This window comes from Falco punctatus, assembly GCF_963210335.1.
Source record: "Falco punctatus genome assembly, chromosome: 7".
Taxonomy (NCBI): domain Eukaryota; kingdom Metazoa; phylum Chordata; class Aves; order Falconiformes; family Falconidae; genus Falco; species Falco punctatus.
In genome coordinates, this window is record NC_137587.1 from 1,390,636 (window position 1) to 1,408,505 (window position 17,870).

A 17,870-nucleotide genomic window follows, 5' to 3' on the forward strand; every position below is an offset into this window, starting at 1 on the left:
GGAGAGATCACTTACAGTGAAGTCAGAAGCAAACAGGGCTGCCGAAGTCTTACCACCTTCTCTCTCCTCAGAAAAACCTAACATCATCATGTGTGATTTTTTAGGCCTCAGAAAGCAATTAAGGTTTTACTTAATGCATCATGGTGAAAGAGAGAATCACTTTTCTTATAGTAAAAATACAGTAAATAAAAATATAGTAAAGGAGATTACCTGGGCAGTTCCAAACCAGAAGAGGTAACCAACAACAGGAAGGTGAAGGGTGAAAACCTCCCACATTTTGCTGTCATCACTTAACCAGTTAATCTGGTAACCATTGAAGGCACTATCCATGTTCTCTGACTCTACCAGACTCTTAAAGCTTGCACTTTGTCAGGTGCCTGGAGTGTACTTTTTTCATCACAGTGTAATAAACCAGGCTGGTGTTGAGGAGATGCTGTCAATCATTACCAGAACGTCACGTACTTTGAATAAAATGCATACTACTGCAAATCCTTCTCCTCTTTCTTCTGGACATATCAGTGCTACACATTTCTACTCTGACTTAGCTGACAATTCATTTACGATTTAGCATCTACTTGAAAAGGCTGGTCTGCACTCCTGTAAGCTGAACAACTCGTTTATGACAGTAATCCTTGAGCGTCCGAGCTCGCATCCAAAAGATTACTATGACAGCTCATACAACCCTGTACTGTTACTCCAGGCTCTCAACAGACCCCTTATCTACTCGTTACACTTAGGTAACATTTTTGAGGTTTTCCTCTTAATCACAGACAAGAAGAAAATGTGAATCTGGAGCATCATGGAGATGTCAATAGGGAAAAACACAGGTCAGCCCTGAGCAGATGGTTAACTCTTTTTCTTTACAGAAGAGATCAATACCAGTGAAGGCTCATTCAAGCGTTGGAAATGGGCTTTCACACTGCTGTTCAGTCATTCACATTTGCAGACGTTTGGGAAATTTACTTTTTGTGGGTTTTTTTGAATCCCTGCATACACAAAGATTAAATGAACTGGCAGGGAATGAATCATGGAGGTTTTTCCCCATGTATTATCAGGCCATCACAAAGAAACTCTGTCTTGAATCACCCCTGAAAATTTCTTCATGTGGATAGTTTTTGAGACTATAGATCAGTTAGTTTCTAGAATCCACATACAATCAGGCAACAGGGGGACTTACTCTCCCCAGGTTGTTCAAGGTGACTGCCAAACCAATAACAGGGTGTCTGGAGTGAATCCCAGGGCTCCAAAAATGTTTCCAAACTCCTCCAGACAGAACAGGACCACATCCCCACGCACCCCACCCCACCCCACCCCCACTTCCTTCAAATGCATTTGGGTTAGCAAGCACTTTCATGTACCCTACCTGATCCCCATCTTGCAGTCCATCACACAAGGCCCTTCAAAATCAGTAAGCAGGTCATCCAGCTGAATGTAGCTCTCGCCATCTCTCTCCACCACACCATGGAAGCAAGGGACACAGGAGCGTAGTGGGTCTTTCATCAGTCGCTCAAAACACTCCTTTTCATTCTCTGAGAAGCGTTTGAGGATCTTCCCACTATCAGCTGCCTTGAAACTCCCTAAAAAAAGAAAATCAAACACATGCTGATGAGACTGACCTGCCAAAAAGAAAAACACCTTCCCCCACCACTCCAGCTTCATCTACCTCAGCCTCATGATACCTAACTGGTATTTCCCCTGAACAGAAAAGATAACATGCTTTCCATAAAAAACAAAACACCCAGGACAAACACAGCCATTGGCAGTGAAAGTACATTTGGATACATTCCCATGTCAGAATTTATAGCTTTAAGGAGTGCAGCTGCTCCAGGCCATCTTTTTTTTTTTTTCCCCGTGCTAAACTCCTTGTTAGGATATTAAACACTACTATACTTACTAAAATGCACAGGAGGAAGCCACGAGCCAGAATTCATTAATCCTCTGACAGGCTATTTTAAAGCTGCGTAACACTGCCAGTCTTGGCTTTGTCCTTAATCCTCACGCAGGGTATACCTGCGGAGTGTGTACCTAGCGAGGCAGTACGGCCAGTCAGCGATCGTTAAGCAGCCACCAACAGGCCAGAAGCCAAGCACTGCCCTTTCCACACACACACACACACGCTGTGACTGTGCTCGCATGTACCTCCAGGTACTGCCTCTTCTCCAGAGCCCTTCTAATTCGCAGGTACAGCCTGCAGTGCAATTGGTTTTTTTTACAACCCCATGTCTGAATGGTATCCAGTACAAATGACAGTCTGCACAGGCCAAGACTGGCAAGTAATTAGATTGCAGCTGTCTGGAGTCTCCTGTGCAGACACTCTCCCTTTCCTGCACCCTGCCAATAACGTCCGAGGAAAGTATGTGTTTCATTCAGAGGTACCCTTTAATCTACATGACATAAAATAGGTGTCAAAGTAGGAGCCTCATTAATCCTGGGGATAATGCTCAACATTATCACGGCAGGAACCTTCAGCTGCTGCGAACCAGTTCTTCTCTGACAAATCCTAGAACTGGCACTGCCTCAGCACAAGGGTGATGGTTGTGATGGCCCAGGTCTCAGTTTAGAAAGAACTGGTCATATCAGAGAAGAACAGCTGCAAAAAGGATGGACTAAAAGCACCACAGAAAACTATTTAAAGGAAACTGGAGCAGTGCCTCACTTCCATCAGCTTCTAGTAACCCCTTAACCCTCCTCTTCTACACTACTACACAAGCCCCCAGCAGGGTTATGATTACATGACCAGTGCATCACTCCACACAGACCAAGCTAACCCCACACACGCTGTGATAAAAACTGCAATAAGACTGGGTCATCACAGCACCCTGAGTGATAGGAGTCAGCCCCACCAACACCACTGTGTAAAATGCAGCTACTCCTTTTCTAGGACTAAATAAATTTCTCTGCACAGCTTTAAAGTGCACTGTATTAGCGCATTAGCATATAAAGAGGTGGTTCAGGTGCTGCATTAAAGCACGATGCAGCGTAGGTGCCTGCCCACATGTGTACTAATAAACCCCACACTACCTCTTTAGGAACAAGGGCTGCATAAGAATTAAACGAAGCAAGAGAGAAGCAAACCTGATGACTTCTCTCTGTTGGGTTTTTTTCTGCCACAGCAATGAAACAAAGCCTACATCAGGAGCACACTTACCAACTTCTACAGACATGAAGCTAGCACTAGCCAACTGAGCTGCTCCTTGCACTCACACAGTGAGCAACAACACTCAGTGCAAACACCTGATCCCCGAGGCAGTTTTCACCAGATTTGTTTTCCACCCAAGGGCTTACATTCCGATGAGGGGTTTGGCATTGGTATTATGAGCACTGTCCTTGACAGGGCTGAAGTACACAAGGGTACGGACACTAATCCTTCCCACTAGGGAACTAACATACTGACTACTCAGTCAAGGAAGACAATCCCATACCACAGCCAACAGCAAAAGGCAGACCAAGGCTTCAACTCCCCAGTCTCTCCTGTTTCCCTCTAACACACTTTTTACGTACATCGCCTTACAAGGATACATGAGGAGCCAGAGCCTTCCCTAGGGTCATTACCCAGCTGTATCACTCTCCCTTCCCTATCCCCCCACAACTAAAAGAAAGATGTTCTAATTCACAGATTTATGTGCTGTTGCCTGCTTCATTTTCACATGAAGGAAGGAAATAGGGAAATGCTGAAATATTGTTTTCCCTACTGCTGCCATCCCCACTCCAGAGACAGTCAAATTGAAGATACCCATCTCACCTGTGTGCCCAGCCAGCTGCACCCACGAGTAGCGTTTCTTGAAGGGACTGATGACTGGTAAGTTAACCATGGTTTTAATTGTATGCCATGCCTTTTTCTGGAATACAAAGAAAAGAAATATTAAGTTGGGCAAAAGCTGAAATCCTGACATGCCACCAACCTACCATGTAACTTCATGCACACTGAATTGTTCCTCACTAAGTGTTCAAAGGTGGAACCACAGAACAGACACTACGATTGTCATCAGAAAAGTACACACATAAACCCAAGAATGGACCAATACTTAAATATAATGCACTATCATTCACAAGAAAACTGCCTGCAATAAATAAATAAATAAATAAGCCATACTGCATACACAAGCCTGTTCCTAGCCACACCTGACCCTCTGTATCTGAGTCATGCAGTATGCGGACAGCAGATGCTGAACACGTGCTTAGGCACATTTAAGCTTCCATGAGACATGAACATAAGCTGTTTGCCACTGTCAGCAATGCTTCCTTTCCCAGAGAACTTCATCGTCACCTCATGACTAACAGCTTCCTCCGAGTCAGCAGGTGAGTCTTACTGTAACAGATGCACAGAAAATGCATCTCTAGTTGGACACCGAGCAACTGCAGGTGCCTCGGGTCCCTCAGCACCCACTGCCAGTGTGCTGCAGAATCTACTTCAGGTCACGGATTTTCCAGCTCCCTCCCCTCTTTGCCAATCTCGTTACTTTTTAACAAAGCTGGGCATTGCTCTGACCACCTTTGGCTGCCACACAGTGCAGCTGGCTGGGTACCGCTGCTGGCAGGCAGGGAAACAGACCAGCTGCTCACAAAAATCAGCTGAGTGCTCTGTCGCAAAGGCAGAAAGGGAAAAAAGAAAAAAAAAAAAAGAGTAAAAACTGGAAGTCCTGTGCTCTGGAACTGAAACCTGCGTGGGAGAGAACCACAGCCTGCTGGCGTTCATGTTACACTCTGAGGGATCCCAAAGTGCTTCACAAACAAGGACAGCAGGCTCACATCTTCCGTCACTAGAACATGATACCCTGGCTGGCGAAAAAAAATGGAGCTGCTCCATACCTGTGTGCAACAGCTCAGGAATGAGGGGCTTTTGCTGAGATCAAGTACAGCTGGGGACTGGGCTGCACTTACAGAAGTGCTCATCAACGGCCTAACTGGGATTCACCAAAATCAGTGGGGGGCATTGATTTCATTGAAAATGAGTTTAAGTCACTGCTCAGCACCTGAAAAACCCACCTTTAAAACAATCATGTCTTCTGCAGCAGGGATATTGATCTGACAATTTAGGTGCTTAGCATACCAGATTTTTATTGTCTTCTACACTACACTTCTACAGAAGTGAAAAATACAAAAAGTCAAATTGCAGACAACGGATACACAGGCAAAATGTAGCTCTCCAGATCATACTCTGACCTGGTCACCCTTCCCCAAACTTGTTCACTTATACCACGTTTTTTATAAAGTATCCTCTAGCAATGTTGGCGACTGTGCGAGGAAAGAACCCTGGGGCTATCTTAGAACTTATCAAAAGGATACATGAACTCATAGAAGCAGGTAATCTTTGTTTTAAGGATTTGTCTTGATAAGAAAGTTTTACATAATGCTGCAAATTAAACTGACATAACGATATAATCACCATATGAGCATACTTATTCCAAAATAAGACTGCTTCTTCCTACTTAACTTACTTTGGTTCTGAATGGAGTTCAAGCTGAAAAGAAATCACTCTGGGTCTGATATAAGTGTCCCATGCAGCAGTAATACTTTCAAAAACATGCTGCACCCATGAGCGGAAGCATCCAAAGAAAATCCTGGATGTTTGAGAATCATGAAGGCTCAGTTGCGCTAACCACAACTCCACAGATGTTACTAGCTCTAGCTAAACTCCAGTTCCATAAATACCTTCTGCAGGTTTAAACGACCCTTTCATATTCAGTATTGTTTGCCTTAAGCCGTTCCAAACTGCAGCCTTGCAGTGCTAAACAGCACCTTATCTCTTATGCAGAGCTAGCTGCTGTTTGGTGAGGATGAGGGAGACTCTTGTACACCACTCACAAATGTCCACAGCCTCCTTCTGGAGGAAAGTGCAATGTAAATATTGTTATCCAAGTAGCAAAGGTAAATTACTTGTGTAGTCTGTTTGCCAGAGTTAACTAAGCCCTTCAGTTTACTCTGCTGTTTCTACTCCAGAAGGACACAGCCCTAAGTTATTTAAAGACCAGTTGAAAGTAAACACCACTCCAAATTAAATGACCCCTTTGAATGTAACTCGTGCCACCAAAGGTTTAGTTTCTGAAGATTCCAGCCCAGTTTTCAGGATAACACTGCTTTTCCCCCATCCCTTAACCAGAAGTCACCCATCAGCCCATTACTCTCCCATAAAGATCCCATACTTGTCATAATGTCCCCGCTCCTAACAAACTGCATCCTGTCTCCCAATGACATGTCATACTGCTACACCCAGAAGTGATGAGAAGCACAGGTTTTCAAGGAATGCACATCAACTGTCAATGCCACACCACACTCCAGTGGCTTTTCCACCTCCTACCTCCCACCCAGCCCCAAAAAGCTGCAGCTTTTATTTGTACTGTGGGTGTGAAGGAGAGACAACATGCCAAATCCAGCCCCAGCTCAAGTGGACTTTGGCTGCTTGGGTTACAGCTGCCTTGGATGAGTACGTCTAAGCTACTTAACCAATAAGCAGACACTGACAATTTTTATTTTTTTCTTTTATTTTAAATAATCTCTTCCCAAACCATTTTGCCCTCAAGACAGGGAAAGCGTGAGGCTCAAAGCCAGGAGGGAAAGGACAGTGTCCAGACCCGTCCCCTGGGGCATGCAGCCATCAGCAGGGGCCCAGCAGCTGCACTTCTCTCCTGCAGCTTCCAGCCTCCCGATTCACTCAACCCAGGATGCAAACTGCCAGGACGCAAACAGGGCTGCGTGCTGTTGGAGCAGTGGTGTGAGTGGGAAGATGAAAACTTTGTGTGCCTGCTGTAGGAGGAATCTTTCTCACTTCTATTTCTAAAGCAAGATCTTTTCCTCTTTGTTAGCAATGGTATTGTGTGCTTTTCAAATCACTGCTTTAGGTTGCAATGGCAAAGAGGACTGCTACCACTGCCCATCCGTATTTGCAGTCTGTATCTCCCCCAGTCCTTTCTGTTTCTTCTAGATTCCTGCTCAGTCCTCCTTGATCTTTTGCTATGCCTGGGTTTCTCCAAGCCCTCCTTTCTTCTAGATTCCCAGCCAGTGCATAGGAACAAGGAAACCAGTCCAAAAAGGCCAAGAGGCAAACATGAGAAATTATTAATATTCTTAGATTGAGTATATAAATTACTCTATGTAAAGTGTAACTGACACACACACTATATATATATATATATATATATATATTTTTTATCTCCCCAGGCAATAAAAGGTGCGGGATGCTAGAGGAGAAAAGCTAGTTTCCTGCCAACAGGTCAGTCTGTGTGAGGGGCTGTGCCAAGGGAACGGTGTCCCTGGTAGCAAAAGAATAAAAATTCAGGGGAAGAGAAAGGGAGAACCAATTCCTGCCATGCAGCCACAAGGCACACAAAGGATTGTGGCTTGGTATCTGACATTTATCTGTGTTATCTGGATTACTCTCCTGAAGGTGAGGCACAGCACTGAAGAGCGGCACGCATCCATGCAGCAGATGTGGCAGACCGGCTCCGGGTTAGCACCGGCACATGCAGACAGGATGCCTGCCAGACCAGGTATTCCCAGCCTGTTCAACCCTGGATGAAGGTAGCTGTTGCCATCATGTCTATCCGTTAAGAAACAGCAAAAATGAGCAGCAGCCAAGAATCACTGTTTCTGAGAGCACAGCTCTCTGTGGGCCTTTCCTCATGATGGGAGCAGAAGTGCATACATTACTAGCAGGCAGAAGCACAGCCATGACAATCCTGCCCAGACACACCAGTAGGACTTGGCTGAGGAAAACCCATGAAACTTCATCCTTTGGCTCAGACCTCACTGTCCTCAAGAATTAATCCCCAGGGAGCACCAGGCTTTCCCAAAACCCTCCCACCATTTCAGGACATGGGCTATCCTAACAGCCTAGCTCACTGAACAGATCAGTCCAGACTCCCTGAATTCCGTGGGGAGGGGTGAGTGTATATGTGTGTGCATGCGTGTTTGGTTGCTGTTGTTGTTTTACACACATATAAAACAACCAAAATCTCTCTCTCAGCATATGCTGAATCCCTCAGGGACAGGAGAGCTACTCTGACTCCTAAGGACAATGGGGAATAGGGACCTGAACCTTCCTCTGTTCTGTGAAAAAAAATCTCTCCCTTACGTGAAGGTAAAATGAAAACAAAGATCTCAGTTCTGTGAACACCCTGAACACATGTAACTACCCTTAGGTGAACACTGACAAACAGATAACATACACAGGAATTCACAGAATTGAGTCCTAAGTGAAGTAATTACAGTAATTAAAACCACCAATCACACCTAAACTAGTAAGTATTGGGGGAGGGGGGAATAAGAAAAATCTTTTCTTCAGGGGGAAAAAAAATCCACCAATTTTATTAATCCTAGCATGTTACATGAAACTATGATGAGTTAAAGAACAAAAAGTACACCGAAATGTAACATAAATCAACAGGGTCCCTCTAAAAAATTTCATTCTTCCATCAGCTGCAGAGTGGAGGAGTAGTTTCTTGCCTGAGCTGGTAAATTTTCATGGAAATTCTGCTAATTATAGTAAACAATGTCCCTTGAATCGTTTTTCCAGGAAAATTTCAGCAGTTTCTTTATCCAAGATCCTGTTGTCTTTTTTGTGCACTAGTACAAAGCCTACGCAAGCCTACAGAGAGCTATTATGACAGCAAGAAACAAAAGGATAGTGAGAAATTTCTTTGTAATCTTTTTTTGTTTTCCCCCCTAAAAGGCTTTAAGAAAGAGTACTTAATAGTCAGCCATCATAATCTACTGTTCTCTTAAAGTCTTTACATCGTTTAGGCTGAATTCTGCCACTCGGGGACCCGGGGGCTGAAATCTGCTCTGTAACGCTGGTTGCCACCGCCTCCCTCACTCCCCGAGGGAGCAAGGCTCCGCCACGGGGCCTCGCAAGTAGCACAAAAAAATGTAATTATCAAGAAGTTACTACGTGTGTTTCAAAAGGATCCTGTAAGAGCCCAAGGCCCAAAACGCAAGAGCACGGACCACCAGCTCGCACGGCAGCGCGGCCCAGCAGCTCAAGGGAGGCGGCGGGCGGAGGGAGCGGCGCCGGCGTCCTGGGCCGCAGCAACCCCGAGCTGCCAGCGGGAAGGGCTCGGCTGGGGACCGGGAAGGGCTCGGCTGGGGACCGGGAAGGGACCGGCGCTGCCCTCGCCAAGCGGCCCCAGGCCAGCACCCGGCTGGGTGTCAGCTACGGCCGCCCCACGCACGGCGCCAGCCTTGCTCCAGGCTCGCCCTCCTGCTGCGAGTGCCTGTCCCCCGCCCCGTCCCCCGCTCCCCGGGGGCTCCCAGCCAGCACCCTGCCGCTGGCACAGGACAGCCTCAGCCGGGCCCCCAGGGCACCCACACAGCTGCCCCAGCTACCAGCGGGAGCAGCTGGCAGGCCCGAGCGCTGCAATTAGCTCTCCATTAATATTTGCTCCTTCTGAACTCTCTGTATGTTTTACAGTTGTATTATTGTCTCAGTTTTACTTTTTATAGTATAGACATTTACTTAACTCAATAAAATGTCTTTAAAAACCTATGAGTTATTTTTAACTACAACATCCTTGATTGTTTTATTTACCTTAGTTTATTAAAACCAAAATACATCACCTTGAAAGCTAGTTTGTTTTCTTCATTCTTTATGCCATTTTACTCATTTAATTGAATTCAGACAATGAAATTAATGTATTCAGTTTTGCTCTCCATTATCAGTACTGCACGCTGCTTTATTGTCACTTTCACCTGACATGCACATGCAAAGGACTTAAATGTAGGTCCAAAGCTACTAACAGTGTTATTTTCATGAGCTAAGTCATGGAATCCCAACCGGCACGGGCGGGCAGTGCCCCCTGAGCCCCCATCCCCCCCCGCAGGCTCTCCCCGCAGGCTGCACCATGGCCCCGCAGCAGGAGCCTCCCCAGCCGCTCTGGGCAGCCCGGCCCAGCGCCCCACCACCCGCCAGGGACACACGTTCTCCCTCCTGCTCAGAGGGAACCGGCCGTGTGGCGGTTTGTGCCCGGTGCCCCTCGTCCCGCCGCTGGGCACCGCTGGGAAGAGCCTGGCCCCATCCTCTGGGCACTCACCCATCGATAAGAAAGCCCAGTCTGAAGCAAACTTTGCTTTCATCTGTCTCAACGCAGCCACTACCTGCCGCTACCATAAAAGCTTCCATAATAAATCATTTGGAGCAGACCACAACCATGACAATTACTAGCCTAATTTAACTATGCTGTAATTATATATGCTTCTGTGTGTGTGTGTAATCAGTAACTACGGTACTGTAAGTACAACCTATTAAAAAAAAGCACAAACACTTTAACAAAGAATCTACTGCTCAGTTAAAATCACAATATTCTACCAAGACAAGCTGTTATCAACATCATTTCCCCCAAACCAATGAGTTTCCCAGGGGTGCAGCTTCACAGCAGCCAGCCTCAAGGGTTAATTGGGGATTTCATTTTTTCAAGGCAGTGCAGCTCTGGGACAGCCAACCATACGGTCTCATCTCATGGAGAGATCTGGGGATTTGAGTGATGTTATGTAAAAAAAAATAGTAATTTTGAAGATAGTGAGAGTTGCTGAGCAACATGATATCGTTCCAGTTAGTCACAGAATTTGCCTACTGAGGGATTCTGGTTTTGAGTCCTTTCAGTTTGAGGCTTAATGTAACTGCCTTTGCAGATCTGAAAGAGGCAGGCAGTTGACTTGATCAGATCCAGATCCTGGAACAGTAGACATCTTTATGCCTGATATAAGCAAATTATAATTATCCTTGGTTTTTTCTGCTTCTAATAGATATTACATATACACACACATGCACACTGTAAAAATATCTAAAGCAGCTAGTAAAAGCTTTTCCCTGCAGTCAGTCAAAATTCCATGACTTTTTTTTTTTTAATTTATTTACATTGTCCACACTGTAACAAACTCCTAGGCTTGAGATCATTCAGTACTTGAAGAAACTCGAAAGACGTAACAAGGCATCATACTGCAATGGAGAAAATGAGGTATACTAGTAATTTTTCCCTTATTTGTTGAGAGAAATGTAACTTACATATGCATAAAGGCTCTGTGTAGGGAAGCAAGGTGCAACATTTGCCTGTAGCTAAAACAAAAATGCCTCAAATTAAAAAAAAAAATATCTATCATATAAGGCACTTACTTTATACTTTCAGCAGCCAGTGTCTGTGCATTTGCCCCTTATTAAGGGTTTCTGGAATCCTCAAACTAAGGAGATTCTTGCTGCCAAGTCTACTACCCACTTGGCTGAATCAGACATGAATCACAAATAGAGACAAAGATCTCAATGGGTGGGAGGTGAAAGAGCAAGTCAACAAGAAGAATGCTCCCCAAGCAAGCTCCAACAGGAGCATGCGTGCAAACACTCACACAAACCTTCATAACTAAGTTTCTGAGTGCCACACTTGATTCAGCTCCCAAGACAGGGTGAGTCTCCGCAGCACCTTAGTCCCATCATACCACATCGTCATCTCTTCTCCCTGGGCAGTAAATGGGTTCCTGATGCACACAAACACCAGTCTGCACAGCAGCAACTGCTCATCCCTACACAAAAAGGTATTTAAGGGTCAGAATCAAAATGCTGCTTTATGGTAACTTACATCAATGGACAGCCCAGCCCTGAGTCTGGAGGTTTGAGCATCTGCTTTAAAAAGTCTGTGCCCTGAGCCAATACGCAACAGCACCATTCTTCAGACTGTCAGAGGTGCTGTGCCAACCAGCATCAACTGATAATTTGGCCAAATCACTGCAACTGGATTTCTGCCAGAGCAGCCATGTTACTTCAAATGCTCTTAGCTGTTGCACAAGGAATACAAACAGCGTAACCGTGTTCCTAATCAAGGAAATCACTGAGCAACCTCCACACACCAGGTGCCTTGGGGGCCTTGACCAAGACCCTGAATCTGCTTCAGTCCCCAAGCGAACTAACACTCCCTGCTCCATCACACCGCTGATCTCCCTGTGGTGTCCAAGCGCCAGCGGGAGCTGTAAGGCTGGTGAGCACAGCAAGGGAAAACGCATGCTACGCTCCTAAACCACGGCGGTTTGAATGTGGCACGAGCGACTTCCTGATCAGCACCTCTCATCAGACTGCCAGGCAGACTGTGACTACACCTTTGTCTCTCCCTCCCTCTCTTTCACCATCCAGGCTCCAAACCTTTGAGAAGAAACGGCGCTCAGCCCATACTCAGCCCCCGACGCTTCCGGCTGTGCGCTCAGCCATGGGCGCGGGCCGCAGCTGCTCCGCCAGCACAGGGCAGGTGTATCCTCCGACTGCAGGGTTTCGTTTCCTGTTTGCACCACGCTTGACATGGGCTGCACTGAGTCTTCAGAGTCATGAGAAGCGCTTAACGCAATAAGCAGAAACAAAGCTGCAAGACAGAAGCCTCAGGTTTCTGAGCCCTCTCCTCTGTCACTCGCCATGCAGTGAGATGCGTACACCGTTTGGCTTCACGACCCTTCAGAAGACTGGGTAAGCTTGCTGGATATTCACTAGGTTTGGACTAAAGGAAGAAGCGGAGGGAAGAGAAACAGATGGTCGGTATTGGACTGAATTACTAGGAGCACAAAGTCCCACGTCCCACTCCACAGTTGGATTCTACTTGTAATTCCAGGAGCAGTCCCTCTCCAAATCAGAGAAAAATGAAGTGTGAAGAAGCAAAAGCACTGCTTGCCTTCCTGCAAATAGCATCAAGGGGCACAGTCTGCTGACTGTTCTGCAGAAATCAATGTTGGCATGTTGTTTCACCAAGTGAAATATCTACAACCTTTATGTCATTGCCAGGCCAAAAGCCAGAACAGTCAAGGAATTAGATGGCTTTAAAACTAAGCTGGCACAGGGTTTCCCTCACTTTTCTCACAGAGATGCTGTAAAGGGCAATACTGTTGACTGGAAGACAGATTTTATTTTAATAAGAAACCACGTTTTCTGTTTTAAAGGATACTGAAAATACCTGCCTCTGACAGCAGGCATTAAACACTGCCGTCACCTCTACTTTCGCTGCTTGCACTCTGCTCTGAAGACACTGGCTCTTTAATAGGATGGAGCTCTGCCACCTGTCCCTACTGAACACAGGAAAACCGAACCAAAGAGGTTCTGCCCCTACCAGGGCTCCACCAGAACATCAGTCTTGCTGGAAACTGAAATGCTATTACCCAAGAAGTAAATGGAAAGTTCCTCACTGTAGGAAAGTTGACTCACTTTCAGAGCCCAGGCATTTGAGATTTATCCAGGCTGTCCATCACCCAGAACAATTTTGTGGTAAATCAAACATCACTTTAGCAGACAGTGTGGCAGAAGGAAAGAAATCTTTCTTAACCTCCAAAAAAACTGCAGTTTAAGTCTGTAGAAACCTTCTATGCCACAGTTTGGCTATTTGAGAATTCTCTGCCCATCCTCCATTTAACCTCCACAACTCACTGATTGACATCACCAGTCATGAGAAATGGACATCCAGAAAGACAACACTTTAGAAGAAAAAAATGAGCGTAACATCCTATTAGGCAGGGCACAGAATTACCAGTTCTAAACAGGATGAATATTTGCAAGTATTTAAAACCCAAACGCATCCACACTTCTCTACACGTAGACCAATAATTAAGTTCAGCCTAAAACATACGCACAATTTGTTATGGTACAAATGTGTCCTCTATGAACTGCGTATGACCTCAAGTCCCAACGTACGACCAGTGCCAATCCATTCAGACCAGTGTAGTTTCTGCCTAGCTGTCGAGACACCACGTTCTGGCCACATGCCAGGACAGAACCTCAGTAAGCCCACCTCCCCGGGTGAGCTCCGGTGCCTGGGAAGGAAGCTGAGCATATCCTTCATCTCATTTGCGAAGGTGGTGCAGGCTGCTACCGAGACACGCAGCTCTGTCCTGCCTGACCAGCAGTTCAGGGCTAGGCTCGGCACCCGTTTAACACCCCAGTGATTCAGTGGCCACAAGGGAATCTCTAGTCTGAACAGATAAAGAGAAATGAAGGACATTTTAATATTTATCCTTTATTACACTTCCTCATTCACCAAAAACCATCAGACAGAAATTGCAAAATTGTTTCTGTTAACTGGCCGGAGAGTGGCCGCCTCCTATCTCTAGCACCCTGGGGCAGTGAACACATGCTGAAAGCCTACCATGTTTCCAGCACATCCTCATGTAATGGCCCCAGAAGCCATATGCCATCTAACTTTGAAATTCTGTCTGAAAGGAACGGAACACCGTCACAGTGGAGGACTACTCTGCTATAACCCGTTTCTTCCTGCAGGCAAGGATAGCAAGCACAAGGGTAGAGTTAAGGTTGCTGTAAGAACCTACTAGTTATCTGTGATGGTTGTGCTCAGTATTCCACAAAAATTTTGACAAACATCAAACATCCTACTTAGGCCAAAAGAATTGTGTTTATTTACCCTGAGACGACCAAGCATGGCAACTGTCTTCTAATACACAGGAAGTTTTCACAGCTTTAAGAGCAGTAAGCTATTCTCCATGTCCACTGGGACATGGGACATGGGACTGGAACTGAAAGGAGTTCTAGTCACAAGCACCAAGGTAGTTTATCATCAAGTCTAAACATACCTATGTCCTGCAGGACAGTGAAGAAAGTTACATAATCCTGATTTTTGTGCTTTATTTCCATTTCCTAAAAAGTATTGAAACATTCATTTAAAAAATGAAGTCACTCACCCCAACACTTGTCTGCAAATTAGGATTTCTGAAATTACTATACACATGCATGTATGGATGCACATACATATAATAAGATGTTACTGATAGCTATTTATGTTGAAAGTTTACTCGCATAACGTTTTTCTTTTCTACCATGATAATTCAGCTTCTAACGTCCTAAAATATTGGACAACCATTTGCAAAAGATCTGAGCAAACTCCGCTGTTTCAGTATGGGATCTAGGTCCAGACACGTGCCCTTTCTCTGCCCCAGTTCCCACAACTGCAGGCTGTAACAGCTCCACTTCAGAACACTGTTGAACAATTTAAGTAATTAATGCTTATAAACTAAATTAGAGGCACTTAAATAAGGCATTCAAGTACTCAAATATGCAGCAACATAGTGTTAAGTGAAAAGGAATATTAGAGTCTAAAAATATGTCATGTAAAAACAGATCAGAAATACTCTGTAACAGTTCACCATCTGCTCTTCGAATCTATCACAAGTCAAAGTCCAGTACTCTGACTCTCCGTCTCCTCCAAACTCACACCTCCATTTTCCTCTAACAAAGCATAAGCGGTTACGGCTTCACCTACCATGCACGCCGTTGTTCAAACACAGCCCACCCTTTGCCATGGAATGCAAGTATCAACACGCCATAGGCACTGTTATTTAGTGGGGTGTGGTATTTACCTAGGGCAAAGCCACATCCTTCAGCAACCACTTTAAAACTCAGAGCTTTAACACAGTAACTGTGAGATTATTCCAAACCACTGCATTGAAAGGATTTTAAAAAAGGAGAAAACCCAAAAAAACACACACACACACAAGAAAAAAATCCCAACACCCGCCAAACACACCCCCGTCACGCTCCTATTTGGGTTAGCATCAGAACAGAACAAGCGAGGCTAGTGTCCCAGGCAGGATGGAGCCCATAAATGGAACGTGGCAACACTGGAGAGAAACCTGGAGTTACATGGAAATGGGGACCCTCCACCTTTCCCCATAGGAGCAAGAGGGCCTTCTGGGTTGAGAGGTAACTGTTTGGTTTTGGAGCAAACCTAAGATTAGAGAAACTCTTCCTGCCCCATGTCAGCACTAGGAACTATGTAAGGAATCTGGAGAAAAGATGACTTCTCCCTTGAGCAAAACCACAGGATCAAAAGAGAATTTCTGTTAACAGGACAGCACAAGAAAGGCAAGCTGAATTCCTCCTCCGTATCAGAAGCAGGTAGTCCCAGCAGACAAGGGATTATTTAAGATTTTAATTTCCATAATGTAGCCTTAAGAAAGAGAGTCAAATTCAGATCTTACATAAGCAGGAGTGACTCAATGAAAGACTGAAACTGAAACAAGGCATCTGCCTTCCTGAAGAGTTGTGGGTGTTTGAACAATAGTCAGTGTGTTGTACAGAGTATGTTTTCTCTGCCCTGAAGGTAAACGCATGTGTTTACAATCAAGATGCTGGAGATCCCACCTTCTCAGAAGCACAAACATCAATTGCCAATTATTAAGATGCAAACCCACCTAAAAATAAAATAAAACAAACAGAGTGTAGTTTATACATAGACCATTTATCTACAAAACTTTAATCTTGTAGTAAGAGAGACTAAAAAAAAACCCTAAAACTTAAAAAGAATCTCATACTGTTGGCTCCTAGCAACAGAACTGCAAGCCACACTCCCGTATCTTGCACAACCACCTACACCAGCCTCCTGAAACATGGAGCAAGCAGCAGCTTCCACACACAATTGGACATCAGTAGCAGGACCAAGACCAATACACCAGGGCTCAGCAAAGACAAGACCAATATTTAAGGTGTCATTTGCAGGTGATTTATGGCTTATGCTGCATGCAGGGGAACAAGCTATGCAGAGAAGTTACTTCACAAGCCAAGACTGATTTTGCTGCCCTGTTCTTTTTCTCAAAGAATGCAACGTAAAAAGAAAATTTGTGACTAGGCTACATTCATCCTATAGCCATCTCCTGTCCCAGACAGGACTGCTGCCTATACATCAGAGGACTAAAAAGGAAGACTGGGATCAAGACATGCAACTATGTCAATGGGAGAGGACATATTTCTAGAGATAATGCAGAAAATCCCAGTGGATAAACAGGGATGGAAGAAAAAGATAGCTAGTTTTCTGTCCCTCCAGTTTTAATATTGGAATAGGAAACCACGCTCAGGACACGAGCCAGTCGTACTGCTGGAAAAGCCCTTGGAGGCTGCTGGCATAGTGATTAACAAGCACAGGGCTATTAGATAGCACAGGACCTCCTCCCTCCCTGGTCGCATTGCTGAAGGCAGGCAGTCACACACTCTCTTTGGTCTGGTTATAAACTTTGGGAAAATAAGCCATGAAACTGTTACAGGGGCCCGATTAGTGCCCAGATTCATGCAGATCATTAGGCCAGAGAGAACTCCAGGGACTCACTTCTTCCTAATGCATTTAAAATATGGCTTCATTACTTTTTCTACTGAATGCCTTTGGTAGCCATGGAGGCGTCATGAGCAAGTGACGGGCAAATGGACCTGGTGGTCAGGAATCTCCACTTGTTCAACAGAACAGCAGGATCTGTCCTGAAATGAGTACCTCAGGATTTAACTGCTTACTCCTCCCGGGTTAGTACAAAGAAGGCAAAAAAGTTCCATATCTAAATTCCATAGGGTAAGACAATACAAACCGTACCCAAGTATCAGCCCAAAATTCTGATACTCAGCATTTTGCGCTATGAGAAGTGAAAGCTGGAGTGCAGGAAGTTTCCTAGTTTCTTCAGATTACATTCTCCTGTGAACAAAGCTGACCCTTGGTGGTACCAGTGCCACTGTTCCTACAGAATGTCCACGTGTGGGAACGGCTGAGGAGGAGCCCACAGCAAGAGGAGCTTATCATGATTAGAACATTTGGGGCAAGTGCATTTAGCCAACAACCCCCTCAAACCCCACAAAAGATAACAAACAGCCAATCTGCATGCATGAACATTGTTCACACAGATTTTTATCCTTCCTATCACTGCATCACATAAGCATACAGCGATGGAGAGGCTACCCGTCAACACTTGCTCTAGTTCTGCCTCGTTCAGAAGATGAGGGTCTCAAAACCCAGATTTCCTATACAGCCACTAAAGCACCAATGCCCAAGAAATCTTTCTGTTTCATTGTCTCAGTCTCCTGAGAATTGTTATAAATTACCCACCCCAAAGAAGGGCAAAACCTGTTTGCTTCAGACTGAGCAACTCCA

At 45.2% G+C, this 17,870-nt stretch overlaps 1 protein-coding gene across 2 annotated transcripts in view; it reads right to left on the bottom strand.

The window, feature by feature from the left end:
- Positions 1-17,870, bottom strand: part of ITPKA (inositol-trisphosphate 3-kinase A) — a 38,293-nt gene that overhangs the window by 9,395 nt on the left and 11,028 nt on the right. For both annotated transcript variants that reach the window (XR_013929361.1, XM_080394838.1), the window contains exons 2-3: positions 3,743-3,839; positions 1,364-1,577 (exon numbers count right to left, since the gene is read on the bottom strand). Coding sequence is in view for 1 of the 2 variants with exons in the window: in XM_080394838.1 (XP_080250964.1) it covers positions 1,364-1,577; positions 3,743-3,839 (311 nt within the window). In the remaining variant the exon portion in view is untranslated. The remainder of the gene's footprint in view (positions 1-1,363; positions 1,578-3,742; positions 3,840-17,870) is intronic.